General features: G+C 31.4%; 1 protein-coding gene across 1 annotated transcript; it reads left to right on the top strand.

Annotated features, from left to right (window-relative positions):
* Positions 1-9,596: 9,596 nt before the first annotated feature.
* On the top strand, positions 9,597-17,667 carry LOC115722076 (uncharacterized). The gene is made up of 9 exons (XM_061105315.1): positions 9,597-9,752; positions 12,420-12,489; positions 14,373-14,453; positions 14,537-14,602; positions 14,729-15,130; positions 15,243-15,658; positions 15,743-15,893; positions 15,983-16,540; positions 17,314-17,667. Exons 3-8 carry the CDS (start codon positions 14,376-14,378, stop codon positions 16,346-16,348), a joined length of 1,479 nt encoding a protein of 492 aa, XP_060961298.1. The 5' UTR covers positions 9,597-9,752; positions 12,420-12,489; positions 14,373-14,375; the 3' UTR covers positions 16,349-16,540; positions 17,314-17,667.
* The last annotated feature ends 2,088 nt before the right edge of the window (positions 17,668-19,755 follow it).

Genomic DNA, 19,755 nt, shown 5'->3' with positions numbered 1-19,755 from the left:
GAGAAGAACATTGGAAGACAATCAAGTAAATCTTAAGATTAAGAAGAGGAACTATATGTTAATCAATAAGGGTGGTTTTGAAACTCTTAGACTACACCACATCAGATTTCGAGACTTGCCTGTGTGCTAGAAAGTCTGCTGATGAGATGGTGATTACTTTGGGGGTGGAGTAGTGATTTTGGAGAAGTGTAAAAACCTATCTGAAATCTCTTAGTCTACCAGAGAGAGACTGAATGTTAAAAGTTGCAGGAAAGATACTTATTCAGTCTAAGGAAAGTTCTATACTTTTGTGGCACCGTTCCAACTTGCCTTAACTACTAGAGTTACTTCCTGAATAACCAAAGAGTAGTTGCCAAAAGTATAGAATCCAGTATCCCAAGAGAGTAGACATATAGAGAGGAATTTCACAATATCAACGATTTTGTGATTAAGGAAGAGTAATGGTGGAAAAGAGGTTGTGTTTAATTCAACCTGTCAGATCCTATTACGAGGAGTTTACTACTACTACACTTGATTCGTATATCAAGGTGTTAATGATTATCAGAAATGCACTTTTTGTTTTATATTAGTGCAAGTGGGAGTTTGTTGGGTTTTATGCCCTAAATAAAACTCATTTCAATATAATCAGATTTACTTATTAATAAAGATCAGAAATAACATTTTATGTTGCATGGTTCACATGATTTATTTCGTGATTATATGTATATAATGTATGAATTCTTTTTAAGTCCAGAACATATGAATTTGTTAAGATTATAGTGTTGTCAGCACAGTGGAATATAATCTTAATTATATGTTCAAAAGTTTATTCCCTGATTTGTCAGAACACTGGATTTAGACTGACATGGTATAATCAGCGATAGGTATTCTTGTTGGGTTTTATGCCCTAAATAAAACTCATTTCAATATAATCAGATTTACTTATTAATATAGATCAGAAATAACATTTAATGTTGCATGGTTCACATGATTTATTTCATGATTATATGTACATAATGTATGAATTCATCTGAAACCCTTTTCACATACTTGATCCTGTTTATTGTGCTGTCAACACATTGGAAAGTAAACATGACTATGTGAATAAAGTTTCCTAGATTTATCAGACACAGGGTTTTACTGATATGATAATCTACAACAGAGTTTACTTGAATTTGGAGAAGTGCTATGTTCTTTCCAGAGCATTGGTTAAAGTAAAGCTCAGGTTGGATGCATGGAGTATGCATCGGAAGGGACCGATATTGAACTTTGACTTAGATTTATTAAACTTACCGTAATATCTATTCAAGTCAATATCGCCTAGTTGATCCTAGATCAAATAATCTTAATCCTTTTATGTTTAGGCTCAATCTCAGGAGGCTATTCGTGTTCTTTGATTTGTTAGTTAAGCCTACTTTTAGGTCAGGATGATACGTACATTTTGGGAACACGGTAGTGCAATTGAGTGGGAGCGCTAACATAAACATGGAATCTATAGCTTCTATGTGGCGAAAGTAAGTAAAGGATGATCTCCTTCGAGCTTGACCAAACGAAAATAAATGGTGGAGATCTCATTTCACATAAGTTGAAATATCATTTATACGGGGTTAAGTGTTTTAAGGATAAAATACATTGTAGGGTGTAACGGTAATCTAATCCCTTTACAGTGTAGATCATTCATATGGAGGATCATTGATCAAATTAGGATTATAACAATGGATAACTAATGATGTGTCTATATGGTGGAACATATAGAGCCTTCTATATACTGAGAGTGCAATTCTAAGTTCTATGCATGGGTTCAACGAAGAATTAATAAGTTAGTGAATTTTAGTAATAAATTCTTGATCTACTTATTGGAAGCTCGGTTATATAGACCCATGGTCCCCGCACTAGTTGAGATAATATTACTTGTAAGACTCATATAATTGGTTTTGATTAATCAATTATAATTCTCAATTTAGACTATGTCTATTTGTGAATTTTTCACTAAGTAAGGGCGAAATTGTAAAGAAAGAGTTTTAGGGGCATATTTGTTAATTATGATACTTTGTATGGTTCAATTAATAAATATGATAAATGAAAAAATTATTTAATAATTATTTATAGTTATTAAATAGTTAGAATTGGCATTTAAATGGTTGAATTAGAAAATTGGCGTTTTTGAGAAAATCAGATGCAGAAAAGATAAAACTGCAAAATTGCAAAAAGTGAGGCCCAAATCCACTTGTATAGGGCCGGCCACTTTTGTAGGGAATTTAAACTGATATTTTCATTAGTTTAATGCCAAATAATTCAAACCTAACCCTAGTGGAATGTTATAAATAGATAGTGAAGGCTTCAGGAAAATTACACTTAAATTTTCTATTTTTCCTTCAGAGAAAAACCTGAGCCTTCTCTCTCCCTATCTGGCCGACCACTCCCTCTCTCTTTATTCCCTCTTGAATTTCGAAATTCTTAGTGTGAGAATAGTGCCCACACACAGCAAGTGATACCTCAATCATAGTGAGGAAGATCGTGAAGAAAGACTTTCAGCAAGAAGGAGTTTCAGCTCTAAAGAATCAGAGAAAGAGATCCAGGTTCAGATATTGATAATGCTCTGCTACAGAAAGGAATCAAGGGCTAGATATCTGAACGGAAGGAGTCATATTATTCCGCTGCACCCAATGTAAGGTTTCCTAAACTTTATATGTGTTTATTTCATCGTTTTAGAAAGTTCATATTTAGGGTGTTAATCAACATACTTGTGAGTAGATCTAAGATCCTGGTAAAATAATTTCCAACAATTCTTACACCTTGGAAAAGTGTTATGTCCTTTCTAGGACATTGGCAAAGTTTACCAGTATCGGATGTATGGAGTATACATCGGAAGGGACCGATATTGAACTTTGATTAGATATATTAAAACTTACCGTAATATCTATTCAATTTAATATCACCTGTTGATCCTAGATCAAATGATCTTAATCCTGATATGGTTAGGTTCAATCTCAAGAGTGTTATCCGTGTTCTTTGATTTGTTAGTTAAGCCTACTTTTGGGTCAGGGTGATACGTACATTTTGGGAACACGGTAGTGCAATTGAGTGGGAGCGCTAACATAAATATGGAATCTATAGCTTCTATTTGGCAAATAGAAAGTAAAGGATGATTTCCTTCGAGCTTAACCAAACGAAGATAAATGGTGGAGATCTCATTTCACTTAGCTGAAATATCATTTATACAGGGTTAAGTGTTTTAAGGATAAAATACATTGTAGGGTGTTACGGTAATTTAATCCCTTTACAGTGTAAATCATCTATATAGAGGATCATTGATCACATTAGGGTTATAACAATGGATAACTAATGACGTGTCTATATCATGGAACATATAGAGCGTTCTATATGACTGAGAGTGCAATTCTAAGTTCTAAGTGTGGATTCAATGAGGAATTAATAAGTTAGGGAATTTACTTGGTAAATTCGGTTCGACTTATTGGAAGCTCGGTTATATAGACCCATGGTCCCCATACTAGTTGAGACCATACTGCTTGTAAGACTCAGTTAATTGATTTTAATTAATCAATTATAATTCTAAAAGTTAGACTATGTCTACTTTATGAATTCTCACTAAGTAAGGATGAAATCGTAAATAAAAGGGTTTCTAGGTTTAATTATTAATTGAGAGACTTTGCATGTCTAATTAATAATTATTTCAAATGACAATATTATTTAATAATCTATTTTAGTTATTAAATAATTAGTTTTGACATTTAAATGGTTAGAATTGGAAAAATGGCATTTTTAGAGAAATAGAAATAAAATTGAGGAAACTGCAAAATCCAAGTGAGGCCCATAACACACCATGGCCGGCCACCTCTTTGCTTGTTTCCTAATTATTATTTTCAATTTTAATTGCCATGTAATTGCTAATCAAAGCCTAGCAATAATAGGAAAGTGGTGGATCACACTAAATAAGGCAGTTAATCAATTACACAGTAAAAGAGGAAACTGCTTATTTGGAAAGTTGAGCTCTTCCCTTTTCCTATATATAGCGGCCCCCTCTCTCTACTCTTAGTATGTCTTTGTATGCAATATAGATCACGAAAATAAGAGAGAAAAGAAGAGAGAAATTTCGAATTCCTTGTGAGCGAGAAGTGCCCACACACATCAAGTGGTATCTCAATCATAGTATGTAAGACTATGGAAATTCTGCATCAAAGAAGGAGAAAAGAAGATCCAGGTTCAGATCTTGGTGATGCTCTGCTATAGAAAGGAATCAAGGGCTAGAGATCTGAACGGAAGGAGTCATAATATTCCGCTGCACCCACTGTAAGATTTTCTAACTTTATATGTGTTTATTTTCATTGTTTTAGAATTCATATTAGGTTGTTAATCCAACATACATGATAGTAAATAGATCCTGGTAAAATAAATTCCAACACCTTCATCCCACACAAGATTGACTTATGATCAAGAAGCTAATCATGCTCCCCTAGCAGAATCACTTGATGAAATTGAAGAAAAATGAGCCTCAACAAACCTAAAGTTAGTAACCCATCAACAAAAGGTGGCTCGGTACTTCAACAAGCAAGTGAGGGCAAGGAAATCTTTTGTGGGAGATATGGTCCTCAGAAGACTATTCCTGAACACGAAAGACAACACGGCTGGTGTGCTTAAACCAAACTGGCAAGGACCGTATCAGATATTTGAAGTTTTAAAATCAGGGGCATACAAACTTGGGTGATATGACGAAAATATGAATCTCGTTCTAATACTAAGGTATTGATATGGGGAACATTTGAGAAAGTATTATCAGTAAATGTACCAGGTCGGATGACCACTTTAAGTACACCAAGAAAGAACATTTACTTTTAAGTAGATGGCCTTCTAGACGGATCCCGCCCAAGGGTTTTGATGAAATAATTAAGTACTCAGGTCGGATGACCACCTTTAAAAGTATAATTTCTTTTTATAAGTGCAATTTTTTTATGTTTAAATTTAGATAATGATCATATTAGATCATATAATAGCTTTTATGAATGTAAGTTACTACGGTAATAAAACTATTCTGACTAATGAATGAATAAAGATGTCTATTTAAATTCTGATTATGTCGATTCTATTAGCAAGTTATAAATTTACCATTAAATGTGTACAAAGGTCTGCTTGAATCCAAAGATCTGAACAGATGAAAACCATACTTGTGAAATGCAAGTGACCAAGAGTCATAAGTCTACTCGGTCACTTGGGGGGAAACTATACTCGTACAAAGCATAGGTAAAAATAAATAACAAGCTAAAAAAAACATAACAGTTTGCACAGATAACTACCAAAATAAGAGAAATATTCATTGAAAAAGATAAATAAAGCACGGTAAACCCAAGATTAAAGGTTGCGCGGTCAATTAGTTGTCTCAAAATGAAGAATATAACCCAAGTTTAAAAACTGCTTGGCCGGTCATTTTTGTCTCTAATAAAGGCCCATGGGTCGAACAGAGAAAAAATGTTTCAAACGGGAGGGGTCCCAAGCTCCTTGTACGGATCAACTTGGTCTGTGGGGGTCGGAGGCTCAACATTCTGGACGGCAAGGGTCTCAGTGCTCTGGTCGGTTGGAACTCTAGAATTGGCTGCCTCAAGGTTTTCTTTGGCTGCCTGACCCACATAGGAATTAAGATATGCCTCTTTGGAATCTCTGAGGTAATCAAAATTTCCTGAGGGGTTGGCCTTCCAAAATTCGTAGAAGACCTCCAAAGCAGCCGTTTCCAGGCTTTCCACCTCCTTCAAAAGCTCTTCCTCCCTGGTCTGCCTAGTCTTGATGTCCTCTTCCAACTTTGAAAGAAGAGTGCGAAGACTCTCCCGCTCGTCTTTAAGTGCATTGACCTCCTTCAACAAGGCCTCGTTGTCTGCCTCGAGATGGGCGGTAGACGCCATCTCTTGAATCTCCTTCATTAGCTCCTTGACCCAATTATTGGCAGCAAGGAGCTTTTTGTTCACCCCCCCCCCCCCCGAGCTCATTCCTCACATCCACAACCTTCTTGTTGGCTGAATCCACCTCCCTCTACAAAGTGTTAGTGGTGGCAAGATTCTTTTCAGTCGTGGATTTGGCTCGGGAGTAGGCGTAGGCTATCGTCAGAGTGACCTGCACGAGAAAATGTTAAAACCTAAACTAGTAGAAAGACAATAACAACAAAAAAGATGATATTTACCCGAGCAACCTCCTTCAGGACTCCATCCATCACCAATTGTAAGGAAAACTCATTGTCTGCCCCGGACAACTGATTGCTCACCTCGGGAAGTGACCGATCAAGGTAATACTGGAGCATGTCCTTGCCCTTTTTGGCCTCTGAGCTTAGAACCGCGGCAATTAAGGAAGTCTTTGTCGGACCAGATCCATCCGAGCTCCCCCCTTTGGAACTCTTGGATTTTGATACCTTTTAGACCGAAGGGTCCACAGCAGGCATTATCTCAGAGAGGTCAATTACTTCTCCGGCCGGCAGTTTCTCCTTGGACGGAGCCTCGCCGCCTTGAGATCTTTTGGCCGAGGGAGTCTGGCACGAGCTGTCACCATTCCTCTTCTTCAGGGCTTGAACACAACAAAAAAAATCAGAACTAAAGATTATATTTCAAACACAATATAACCTTAGAAATCTCATCAGAAATTACAAGTAAACATACTCCTCATCAACAACACAATCAAGCTAAGAACATTAAAATTAACACCAAATTCTTCCATACATGCATGCTTGAACTAAACTATAACCAAAGCATAGCATACCTTCTTCCACTAATTCAGCAACAAACTCAATTAAAAAGGCAGAGAAAACTACCTCAAATCCAAGCCTTCAAAGTGCAACAAGAATCTGTTCAAAACCACCACCAAATCCAAGTGATTTTCTCAAAATAAACAGATTCAAGGCAAAGAGTAAAAGAGAGACGAAGAGATTGGTTCTTAGGGCTGAGAAAAATATCAGAAAAAATTCCTTTTCATTACTCAAAAATGCATTTTGTTGGACAATAAATCAAGTGGTCAAAACGACAAATTGTCCCTAAGGTCTCATAACACATTCAAGGGCAATAAAGTCATTAATCACATAACACACTATTCAAGTAATTTTTAGAATACTCATATATCAATAAAATGCCAAAATAAAATCCCAAAATGTATTTCGGCCCCAAACCCAGTTTGGACCGAAATACCCGATTATGACTATACCGCGCCGACTTATCAGAAAACACTTGAAATAGGACAAAACAAGTATACTATATAATAATATAATCCATAAGCACACAATTAAATTAAATTTATAATTTTACCCTTCTTGGGTCAAAATTACAAAAATGCCCCTGGCTCCCCAACGGGGTCTTAACTTGTCATTTATGAAAGTAATTCATATACAATAAATTATATAATAATATAATTCCATAATAAACACACATTTATCTAGTTAGGATTCGCTAATCCATATTCTTAATCTTAGGATTTTGCCTTTATGTTCTTCTTATTTCAGCTCCAACTGCTTAGTCTTGGATTATTATCCTAGTGACTTGAGATGGATAGTTCGGCAAGGGGTGAAGATTGTCCAAGCTTGAAGATGAAGCTCGAATTTTTGTTATTTTGAATTAATTGTTTTATTTTTGAATAATTTGTTTCAATTTAGTTTGGAAATTTTATTTCCTATTTTATATTATTACAGACAATTCATTGTGACATTTTTGAGAGTATTAATTTAAATTTTTCTCTTTAAAATGATTTCTTTATGAGTTGGTTTTATGAATTTAACATTATATTATGTAACTTGTATGCCAATACCAAATTATATTTGTCTGTTTATCAAGATTTTATGTGTTTCACATTTATTATTGATACAAAATCTATGGTATAATAATCTCAGCAAATAGATAATACTACATAAACACTTGAAGTTATATCCGTTTATGAATAATTGTCATTTCTTAAGAAATTGTTAAAATTTTGTTTAATAAAAGATCTTATGATCCGATAGGGGTGGAGAAGTTAGTAATATATATATATAATTCAAAGATCTTTTACAATGAACTCTAAACTATATTCAAAATACCACAAAATATCTATAACACACATATTTTGATAAGACATAGATATAATATACTACTTAAGCTAACAAACTAGTATAACTTATTCTTGATCCTATATATGTTCCAATATCTCATACAATAGTAATAGATACCACTAAAGTCCCTGGAAATAGAATCACATTACCTTATCGTAGTGGGAGGATTTTAACAAATCCAGCTTGTTATTATTTGGATGACACTAGTGATGAGTTACAATGATATGTTCAAGAAAGGAACTTTTGAGATAAAGCTAAGAAAAGTTAATCTAACCATTCATATGGATAGTTGTAACTTATCAGAAGTATGAGAATAAGATAGGAAATCTTGCAATGTCTATTCGAAGACTTAAGCACAATTCCTGGTCCTTATGAAGTGTTTTATAGTATCTCTAGTGATTACTTAATCTTAAGCAAGTATTTTACATTAATGTTAATACTAGAATGTTATATTGATGACTCAGTCTATAAAGAATTTATTGTTTCCAGATAAAGATAAAATGTCACAACAGGATGTCCCTAAGTACCAATAGTAAGAGGTTAAATGTACACTTGTGTATGCATTAAATCATGCTCCTACTATTGAATGGGAGCCATCAAATATGTAATCCAACAAGGGAACATAGGGAAACAATCAAGAAAGAATCTCTAAAAGTGACATATATGTTAGATGAATATGGGTGTATTTAGAATCTTTATATTTACACTAACTCAGAACTTAATATCTGAGATGGTAATTACTTTGGGAGTGAAGGAATTATTCTGAAAGGGTGTAAAACTAATCTATAATAATTTAGTTCCACCAATGAAGCTAGATAACTGAGTTGTTTTTAAAAGACACTAGAAAGTTATTCAAACTGAAGAAAGTTCTTGACTGCTTTATCTCTATTCCATTTTGAATAGAATGAGAGTTTTGTCTTTTGTATATTCAGATGCACTTATGAGGCAGTAAAACATTCAGTATCCCTAAAAGAGTAATACATATAGAAAAATGATATTCCATAATGTTTTATGAATACAAAATGAAGTAATGGTAGAGAAAGCTATTGCTTACTAGAACCTTACAATTCCTGTTATTTGTGTATATATGATGTTGCTTGTCACATTTCTAGCAGTCTCTTTTTTTTAATAACAATTATTTTTTTTTTTAAAAAAAAAAAAAGAGTGATAAATAAGACTTAATAAATGCTATTTAAAAGTAGTTGTCACATCTGATAATTTTTTTTTAATAATAATCAAAATTTTAAAAAAGTGATAAATAAGACCTTTCTTGGGTAACAACATAGATATGTCATATTCTAGCAATTCAATCAACAACGTGAGAAGGTATGTGATTTTGGGTTTAAATCTGTAGTATGCTTTATGGTGCCCAAATTATAAGGTTAGTTGATATTTGTTTATTTTTGTTAATATTAAGAGGAAATTGCATCCTATACCCATTTTGGGTTAACTACTTTCATTTTTACCTTCCTTATCTATCTATTTTATTTATACCTTCATTTATTTGTCACATTCCCAATATACCCTCTCTAATAACCTTCCTCAACAGAACAGTAGCCATTCCTCACCACTTTCATTCCTCCATTCAACATCGCCAGCCCCTTCCACCCTACGATTTCAACCCTCCTCCTTCGTCGCCAGCCCCTTCCACCACCGGCGATTTCGTACCTCTGCATCATCCTTTCTGCAATATCAAAGTTAGGTAAATTTCATTTCCATTTTATATCCTCTGAATTATCTTTTAAGTTTGTGCCTCCTTTCCTCTTACCCCTTCCATTGTTTGATTACTGGTAAGTTTTTTATCTTTTATATTCACCTTTTTGTTTAGTTTCTATTCAAGTTTCATCTCTTATAGGAATTTTAATGTTGGTAGAAGCATATAGTCATTAATGGATGCACTCATGCCTTTTATGTGTTTGATTAAATGCCTCAATAAAATACGTAATGCACATTTAAAATACTATCTATGTTTGATTAAATGATTTTGCGCCATGAGTTCCCCAACTACTTGACAACACTTTAGATCTCAAAAACAAAAGGGAAAAAAATTTACACTATTAACCATGTCAAATGAAATTCTATCACATAAACTACTAACTAAGCTTATATACTCACATAAATATTATAAATATTTTTCTGCAACTTTTTCAGCTATGCCTTTAAAGAAAGAACAAGGTTTGTCTATATAATGATGGGTTTAGTTTGTGATTGTGATCTCTTAGTTGTAATCTTTAGTCTCTTTGCAATGTGTTGATTTTCTTCTATTTAAAGAACTCCATTATAGTATAGCTTACACAAAATACAAACATCAAGCTGTAATTACAATAAGCTAGTTAGTTAGGTGTGAGAATTTAATGGCAGCTACAATAATTATCTATAGTAGCTAGTGATTATATTAAGTTATTGGATAGTCTCCCAAGTGGATTTTCTGTCTCTATGGAATTTCTCTAAAGCTTCTAACTCTGGGTTTTGTAATGGATATATATTTATAGAGAATCACCTTCACTATAAATATAAGTACAGAAAAAGATAAAACAAGAATCACTTTATATATTGAGTCATGAGAATTATTATTAAAAATGAAAAATTGTAAGGAATATATTCAGAATAGAGTAGTTGGGTTAGTAGAGAATATCACAGTTTGTGAATTATACTTCATTCTTTTGTCTTCTATTTTGAGTGATCCTCATGAGATAATATTAGTAATTGTTTACTCTATTTTGTTGTCAAACTTAAAAAGATAGCTTTAAATTATCATAAATATAAACATTATAATAACAAAAGAAGAAACTCACCTTTCAAAAGTAAAAGAGTGTGCAAGAAGAATTTCTAATTTTTTTCATCTGGATTATGCTTCATTCTCATCACTTTTTGAAATTTGAGATTCTTGTCATTACCATGGCTCCTTTTTATTTGAAATTTTCTCACTTTCTTATATCTTTTTCTATTTGGTAATTTTTGAAAGAGAGAAATATATAATCTCTTTGTAGTGCAAAGTGTGTAAAACTAGGTGGGAGAAATAAAACAAGGTAAGAAATTAAAAAAATAATTGCAACTGAAATAGTTCAATGCACACTTCCTTTGATCTTATGTTCCATTTCCATGACAAAATTCTTTTATTTTGCTGTTATACATACTTTACTACTTAATTAGTATTATTAATTAAGAGAGAGGCACATGCATATTATAGCTGAATTAATTTGGTCATTACATATTAGAAAAAAAAAAGAGTTAGACAGATCAAAGAATGAGATTAAATAAAACCTTAATTCATAATATATATGTATAAATTTGTTATGAAGAGCTATGTATGACATTATTTGTGTTATTTTGTTTGTGGATTAGGATTTATTGGTTGTAAACTAGCACAGTATGGTTTGTCTTGTACTGCATCAAGAAAGGCCATGTCCCAAACTACTTCTTGTTTGGAAAACTAAACTCTTTTGTCCTACATTTCCACTAAAAACCATCATCTTCATCTTATCCATTACTCTACCCAAAAACACCTCTTAAATTATTTGTGCTGAAAAATAACTTGAATAATCTTGTGCTGAGAAATAAGACTTCAAGTGATGAAGAATCAATGATCTCAATTATTTGGTTGTAAACTTTATACACTGCAAATTCTGGGTTTACCAAAATTTCCACAATGAGGAATAAGCTCAAGTCTCCAGTCTCCAACCCGTCAAAATATTTTTTCTGCAACCAAAACAATTTTCTCAGTAAGCATAACTAGAAGACTAGTTGGGGAGCTCACTTTCAGTTAAATATGAATTTATATAATTCAATCATATTAATATTATTTGTTGCTCCACAAAAATAAATCATAATAAAACAGAGACCAAGATCAAGACCATACTGAGACCAAGATCAAGATAGCATCATGACTCTCTTTCAGTAGTAAAGAAAAAAAAAACTAAAATAGCACCACATGAAAAAACTAAAACATACGTTTAGCAAAAATAAAAAAAATAATAAAAAAAAACTTACAGTACCAAAGTTTGACAACAATGTTCGGGTTTCAAATTACTGCATAAACTTGGCTATGTATAATCTTACATATTACATATTAACAGATTCTTGTTTTAACAATATATACCCAGTTAAAAATTAATTTTGACAGAAATTTATATTACTAAACAGTTGCATACATTACAGAATAGGCACCCATTTACAGTTGCATACATTTAAAACAGAACACATTAGTTGTTGTAATGATGAAAAAACTTTTGTGTATAAGGTACCAAATGTACATAACAATTAGATGTACCTGATACTAATACATAATTTGATATGTATTTGAAAAACTATATTGTAAATTTATATATATTATGCAATTAATTAATGCTCACGATGTATACCTGTTTAGAGTATTGGAGACAACTTGTCAAGGAAATGATAGAGGAAGCCAATTCTCTAAGGTGGTCACCAAGTTGAAGGTACTTTCCCCATGGGTAATAAAGCCCAAATTTTCCATGCCAAGGTTCCCATTTTGCAAAATTTGTCTGTAGTAACATGAAAATTATATATTAATTATTAAATTAAGTTGGAGTCATATGAATACATAGCATAAGTAGTATAAATAAATATACCAATTGTTCATCTTTGGCTTTGGAGTTCAACACTAATTTACAATTACTGGATAAGGTAAACAACATGCCTTAAATAAGGTAAACAATGATTACTACCTTAAAATAAATTCAACGACATGGCTTATTAGATAAACAACGTGCTTAAAGTACGGTAAACGACATGCGTTATTTAGGCACGTTGTTTACCTAAATTAAGGCATGTTGTTTACCTAAAAAGTCATCTAATTAGGTAAGCAACGTGCCTTAAAATAAAGTAAAAAAATATGTTTCTTTAGGTAAACAACAATTATATGACATATCTATTTGAATGAAAAAGTCTAATGTTATGCTGTTATGACCATTTTTGGTATGAGATCTGAGGGCTTTCTTTGACTATTCATCTCCTCTTAATTCAATATCTTATAATGCTCTATTGTTGAAATTTTCTTCATTCATTTTGCTTTGTAAATTACCAAATATTATTTTTTCTGATGGTGACAATATTACGCATTGAGTCACTGTTTGGTTTTTTGTTAGATGAATTTTGCTTCATTTAATTTGTTTCTAATTAATTGCATGTTATTCTCCTCTCTTATAATAAAATTGTTGGATGCATTTTGCTTCATTCAAATCAAGCATGGGCAATGACAACACTGTATTTTTTGTGAAGCTTTGTTTAATATAAGTAGACAGAATATAGTTATTCCGTGTTGGTTTTGTATTTGATATCCTAGTCAGCTTCTTGTCATCTCAGGTTAGCCAATTAGGTGTCATTGACTGTTACGACAGTTGCAACAAACACTTGGCTACTTCCTCTTGTTGCTAACATCATAGGAGGATGTAGTAGCCATCCTTGTGAGTTTTTACGTTGGCCCTCAAAAAAGTATTGAACAACGAAAAATCGGTTGTTGTGTTTTTGTTTTAGCTTTGTTACATATTTTCTGCTTTAACCATCTACAGTAAATTTTATTATAACTATGTGATGTAGCAGGTTTAAAATATGTAGGATGATACATGTACCAACAGCATTATCACACTTTGTGGTGGTGCTAGACAGCATTGGTGCTATTTTGAATGTCTGTTTGCTTTTGGTGTTGGTTATAATGGTGGTGTTTAAACCCTGAATGTTTTGATTGACTTTTAAAGAATTTTCAATGTCCTTGAAATTTTTCTTCCAAGTGGCAATTTATTGTTATGATTATCTCTTACATCTCTTATTACAGGTACATATTTCTCTTGTCTTACAGTGGCAATAATGGATGCATATTTAGTATTTTGCTTTATTCAAATATCATTAAACAGACTATGGCAACATCTGTGTATTAGTTAAAGCCTAAATTAAGGCATGTTGTTTACCTTTCTTTAAGGAATGATGTTTACCTAAAAAGTCATCCAATTAGGTAAGCAAAGTGCCTTAAAATAAGGTAAAAAAACATGTTTCTTTAGGTAAACAACAATTGAAAAACTAGCTAGATACAAACAATGACATAGGAACAAACAATATGAACTATTTCAACAACAATTGAAAAAATTGAAGCTTTCTGACCTTTAGGCCAGTCAGCCAAAATTGAAATATTAATTTTGAATTTTAAGACTTTTGCGTGTGTAGAAGTAATATTATTTTTGTTGAGTTTTTGTGGTTATTAGATGGATTATTTGCCATATGAAGTTGTAGTACACTTCACTACTTACGAAACTTACATGAAATATAATTTTTTGTGACATGGTTGTATTTTGTCGTTCAAGTGCAGGGTATGGCGAGAAAATATAACAGGAAGTACAAAAAAAGAAAATCATCAACACCTTATCAAAAGGGACTGACTTTTTCCAAGGTAATAAAATTGGACACCTTATCAAAAATTGTGCAACTAAATTTTATAGGATTTTCTTTGTCTCTAATAAAAATTTAGTATAGGTTATGCCAAAGGGTGCTGCTAAAAATACAACATTTAGTACCAATGAAGAAGGTGTTTTTTATAAGGTGTGTTTTAATTTGTCTGAACATTAAATTTGATCTTTAATTTTGTTTTTCTTGTTTATTTATTGTTTTCTTCATAAATATTTTAACATTTTTATATATTTATCTTCCCTCTTATATCTTTAACAGGAAATTACTGAGAATATAAAGGAAGTCGCTGATAATAGAAAAGAGCTTTCTGAGAATAGAAAGGAGCTTTCTGAGAATAGGAAGGAGCTTTCTGAGAACAAGATAGAGTATTCTGAGCGTAGGAAAGAAATTTCTATTCTTGGAAAAAAATTAGATGAGATTCGTGAAAATATTAATGATCTCGTTGGAATGAAAGATGATGCCAAACGTGTCGAAGATCTTCTCCGAGCATTGTGTAATCAACGAGAGAAGGACATAGAAAGAACTAAAGTGGAAGAGAAAAAATTGGCTGCACAAAAGGACTTGGAGGAGTGCATCAATGATTTAAAATCCGGGAGAATCGTTCTTAGCAGTCCAGATTGTGTTGCTCCTTCTCCATCAATTTTAAAAGCTGTCATACAAGTATAAACTATTAATTTTCATTTACCTTTATGCATCTTTTATGTGTTTTCAATTTTTTTTTCTATTTTCTTTTTTTAATGATATATGACTAACATAAATTTTACCTATGTAGGATGACAATAAATTCTTTTATCAAAAGCGACCGAAAATTTCCAAGAGAAAAAGATCTAATGAAGATAAAAAAGTACAAAAGTCGTATTTTTCGGTAGCGAGCAAGGAGGACATGACTTCCGTCTATCATTCTTCAAGTGCAGAAATTCCACCAACAATTATTGCTTCACCACCTTCGTTTTCAACACTTGTTGAAACAACTGTAATCAAAGGAAATGATATACATCCCAATCGTGATCCTCCAGTCGACTCCCATCCAAATTATGTTGATATTTCTCCAACATTTTTGACACCAGAAAAGAAGATAAATTGTTTCTCAGGCAACTTTCCATTTGATAGTGATTTTGAAGCTATGCCTTCAAAGGAAGTAGCTGATGCTTTCTTAGAGTGGTATTCAAAAGGCATGAACATGAAACGGTAAATTGTTTGCGTATTTATTATATGTATATATTTTTAGTTCATTTTTTTAAAAAAAACTAATTGCAATTGTTTTCTTTTTAGCAAGAATTCTCCATCTTCTCCTCCATTTGTTGGAAAAAATGACATTATCACTTTTCAAAGTGGAAAGAAGTTCAAATTGGGTACAACACGTGTTACAAGGAAGAGGTGGTTCTTCGATATATATGATGCTAAAGGTCTTTTATCAGATGAAGTAAGTGTTATTTATAATTGTTTTATCTTTCTAAATCGATGGGTTATGTTTAAATCTTGTTGGTTACTATTTTTTTTTTCCTTTTTCAGCATGTTGATACATCTCTGTATTATTTGCGAAAGAAAGCATTATACCATAGATGTTGCCCTTCATTTTTGAAATGCACTACAACAAGTTGTCTTTTTGATTTCTACATGGGTCAAGTTTGTAGGGATGTTAGTTCATTGGATGAAATTCATTTAAGGAAGATATTTTCAGATATAAAAAAGTTTGACCAAGGTGAGATTATGAAGCATCCGTGCCATTCAATAAAAATCTTGATTAATATGATTAAAGGAGATTGTATAGAGTTTTCGAAGCCATGGGTGGATCTTAATCATGTTTTTATGCCATTGTGTCTTCAAGGAGGTATTTCTTTAGCTCATTGGTTCCTAGGTGTTTTGAGGAATAGATGAAAGAATTATCTATATCTATGACTCATTTTATAAGGCCAATGATGAAGCTATAAAAAATTATGTGAGAAACTACTGCAAAGTTCTTCCATTCATTCTTGAGCATTTGGGATTTCATCAAAAACGTAAACAATACGCTGTTGGTCATGAAGAATTCAAGTTAGTTTGGATTGATGCTCCTCACCAAGGAAACCAGTAAGTTGTGATATTAAAAGCTTGTTGCTTTCTTTATATATTAGAAAATAAGCTTTATGTTGTTGCTTATTTTTTTGATAACAAAGCTTCTTGTTGTTGTGCTGATTCTCTCATCATTTGCTCTATTTTGATATGATCTTGTAATTACTTGACAATCTGCCGTTGAAATTTTTATTAAACAATTGACATGTTGTTAAAATGTATAAGTATGCTATGTTTTAAAATTTAAAGTTCTTTGCATTCTCTTGTTCATTGACTCAAATTTGATAAAAGACTTTACTTGAGACTTGGATGCGTTGTCTTTTTCATAAGAGTTATATTTGTTTGTTAGTTTGTTGTATCTAACAGCATCTCTAACTCACATTTTTCAAATTTTTTAGGCTATATTAAGGACTTTTAAATTTAATTCGATCTAATCAAATTTGATTCATTGACATATTAAATGCATTACAATTCATGTTGTAGATGAAATATATGTGTATGTGTATAATTTGTTTACTTTTGTTTTGCCTTGGATAATTTTTTTACTGTTATTTAAGTTTGTATTATATGATATTAAACATAGAGAACAACTAAGTTTCCTACAATATTAAGATCTCGAATAATGACTAATTAGTTAAAAAATAAAAGTAAATGAGATATTTATTTGAATACAACAGAAAATAAAATTAGATTCATAGTGATAAGATGAGCTTTTCATATCTCATGACGTTTATGTTGCATTTATTAATCCACTATTAAAATTACTGACTATGTTGTTCGTATTTTTTCAGAACTGATTGTGGCGTTTACCTCATCAAATTTGTTGAATTATTGATGATGGGGGAGTCTCACTTCCGTATTAGCCAAAACAATGTTGAAGACATGAGAAGAAAAATGGCCATAGAATTTTGGGACCATGCATGCATCAAATTGATTGATGATTGTAAAACTCCATCAGTTCAAATATGCAAATATGATCAGTGAGAGTGTTTCCAGATGGTTCATTTTCGTGTTGGTTTAGTGAAAATTATCTAACAGAACAGATTTCAATTTCTAGTTTCAAACCGATTAGTTGTTTGAGTTGTTGGACAGATGTAAATTTTCTATTTCTAGTTTTAAACAAGCATGGTTAGTTTTGTCTGTTAGTTTTGTTTACCTTTTTTAAGGAATAATGTTTGTCTAGAAAGATTTCTAATATTAGATAAGTAACATGCCTTAAAATAATTTACACTCCAATGATATGTTGACATCAAAGATAAAACAGAACAATTCGTATCACATGATTATGACAGAACTCACAACACAGCCAAACATAACTTAATTACATTATAAATTAATGCTAAAACTCTCATTTGAATTCTAAATCAAAGGTCAACAACATGCTTTATTAGATACACAACGTGCCTAAAGTACAGTAAACAACATGCTTTATTAGATACACAACGTGCCTAAAGTATAGTAAACAACATGTCTTATATAGACACGCTGTTTTACCCAAATTAAGGCATGTTGCTCACCTTTTCATTATATGAATATTTCACAAATAATAATTTATTCAAAATTTTAAACAACGTGCCTTAAAATAAGGTAAACAATATTTCATTAGATAAACAACGTGTGTTAATTTAGGTAAACAACGTGCGTTAAAATAAGGTAAACAATATTTCAATAGATAAACAACATATGTTAATTTTGGCAAACAACGTGCTTTAAAATAAGGTAAACAACGTGCCTTAAAATAAGGTAAACAACGTGGCTTAAAATAAGGTAAGCAACATGTGTTAATTTAGGTAAACAACATGCCTTATTTAGACACACTGTTTACCTAAATTAAGGCATGATGTTTACCTTTTTATTATTTGAATATTGCATAAAAATATTAAAATTTCTTCTATTTACCTATAATAAATAGGTTTTTTAAAATCTTAATTTTAAATAGCTTAACGTTTATGAAAAAATCAATAAATACATAAAGATTAAAATAAATATATGTATATGAGTTGTTAGTAAAAAAATCATGATATTTTATAAAGTGTTAGGACGATTAGTGAATATTACAAAAGATAAAGCCAAAATATATGCATATTGTTAAAAGAAAAAGCCTAATAAACCCTTTAGAAAGAAATGGATAAGAAAAAATACAAAAAAACTTTCCAAATATCATTTATTTTGTTTGAGAAAGAAAAGTATAATAATAAGTTTTAAACACTATTTTTTTTAAAAAAAAAAAAAAATCTTTGTTTCTTGGCACTTTGATGTTCATAATCATTACATTATTAACAATTTCCAATCTCATTTAAAATAACAAATAATAAGTTATTCAAAATTTTAAACAACATGCCTTAAAATAAGGTAAACAATATTTCATTAGATAAACAACATGTGTTAATTTAGGTAAACAAAATGCTTCAAAATAAGGTAAACAACGTGTCTTAAAATAAGGTCAATAGCGTGCCTTAAAATAAGGTAAACAACAACGTGCCTAAAGTACGGTAAACAACATGCCTTATTTAGACACGCTGTTTACCTAAATTAAGGCATGTTGTTTACCTTTTTTATTATTTGAATATTGCACAATAATAAGGTAGACAACGTGCTTTAAAATAAGGTAAACAACGTGTCTTAAAATAAGGTAAACAACGTGCCTTAAAAAAGGTAAACAACATGCCTTATTTAGACACGCTGTTTACCTAAATTAAGGCATGATGTTTACCTTTTTATTATTTGAATATCGCACAAAAATATTAAAATTTAAACTATTTACCTAAATTAAGAATTTCGTGTGAGAAGTGAAGGAAAGAGAACGGCTATAGGCATATTGTAGAAACAACATTGCTATTGGGCACCACTTTTGCCCAGTAATTTTTATAGGTGGCGTTCCACGATTGGTTAGCAATATTTTTTTTAAAAATTTCTTGTGTGATACCGAGGAGAGTGCAAGACAATAAGACTTTAAATTTTTTATTAGTTAATTATAATTAGCTAAATTTTTATGATAAAATCCATTAATATATAAAGATTAAAATAAATATATGTATATGAGTTGTCACTAAAAAAAGTCATGATTTTTTATAAAAATTTAGGACAATTAGTGAATATTGCAGAAGATAAAGTCAAAATATATGCACAATGTTAAAAAAAAAGCATAATAAATCCATTAGAAATAAATGGATAATAAAAAATACAAATAACTTTCCAAATATTATTTATTTTGTTTGAGAAAGAAAAATATA

Source organism: Cannabis sativa, chromosome X (genome assembly GCF_029168945.1).
Source record: "Cannabis sativa cultivar Pink pepper isolate KNU-18-1 chromosome X, ASM2916894v1, whole genome shotgun sequence".
Lineage (NCBI taxonomy): Eukaryota > Viridiplantae > Streptophyta > Magnoliopsida > Rosales > Cannabaceae > Cannabis > Cannabis sativa.
The sequence above is the reverse complement of the archived record's forward strand: the minus strand, read 5'-3'. Positions and strand labels throughout refer to the sequence as shown.

Excerpts from the sequence above, each read along its gene's own strand:
- LOC115722076 (XM_061105315.1), top strand. The coding sequence starts at position 14,376 with ATGGCGAGAAAATATAACAGGAAGTACAAAAAAAGAAAATCATCAACA. Across the intron at positions 14,454-14,536 it reads AGGGACTGACTTTTTCCAAG|GTTATGCCAAAGGGTGCTGC; the intron begins GTAATAAAATTG and ends AATTTAGTATAG. Across the intron at positions 15,659-15,742 it reads AAAGGCATGAACATGAAACG|CAAGAATTCTCCATCTTCTC; the intron begins GTAAATTGTTTG and ends TTTTCTTTTTAG.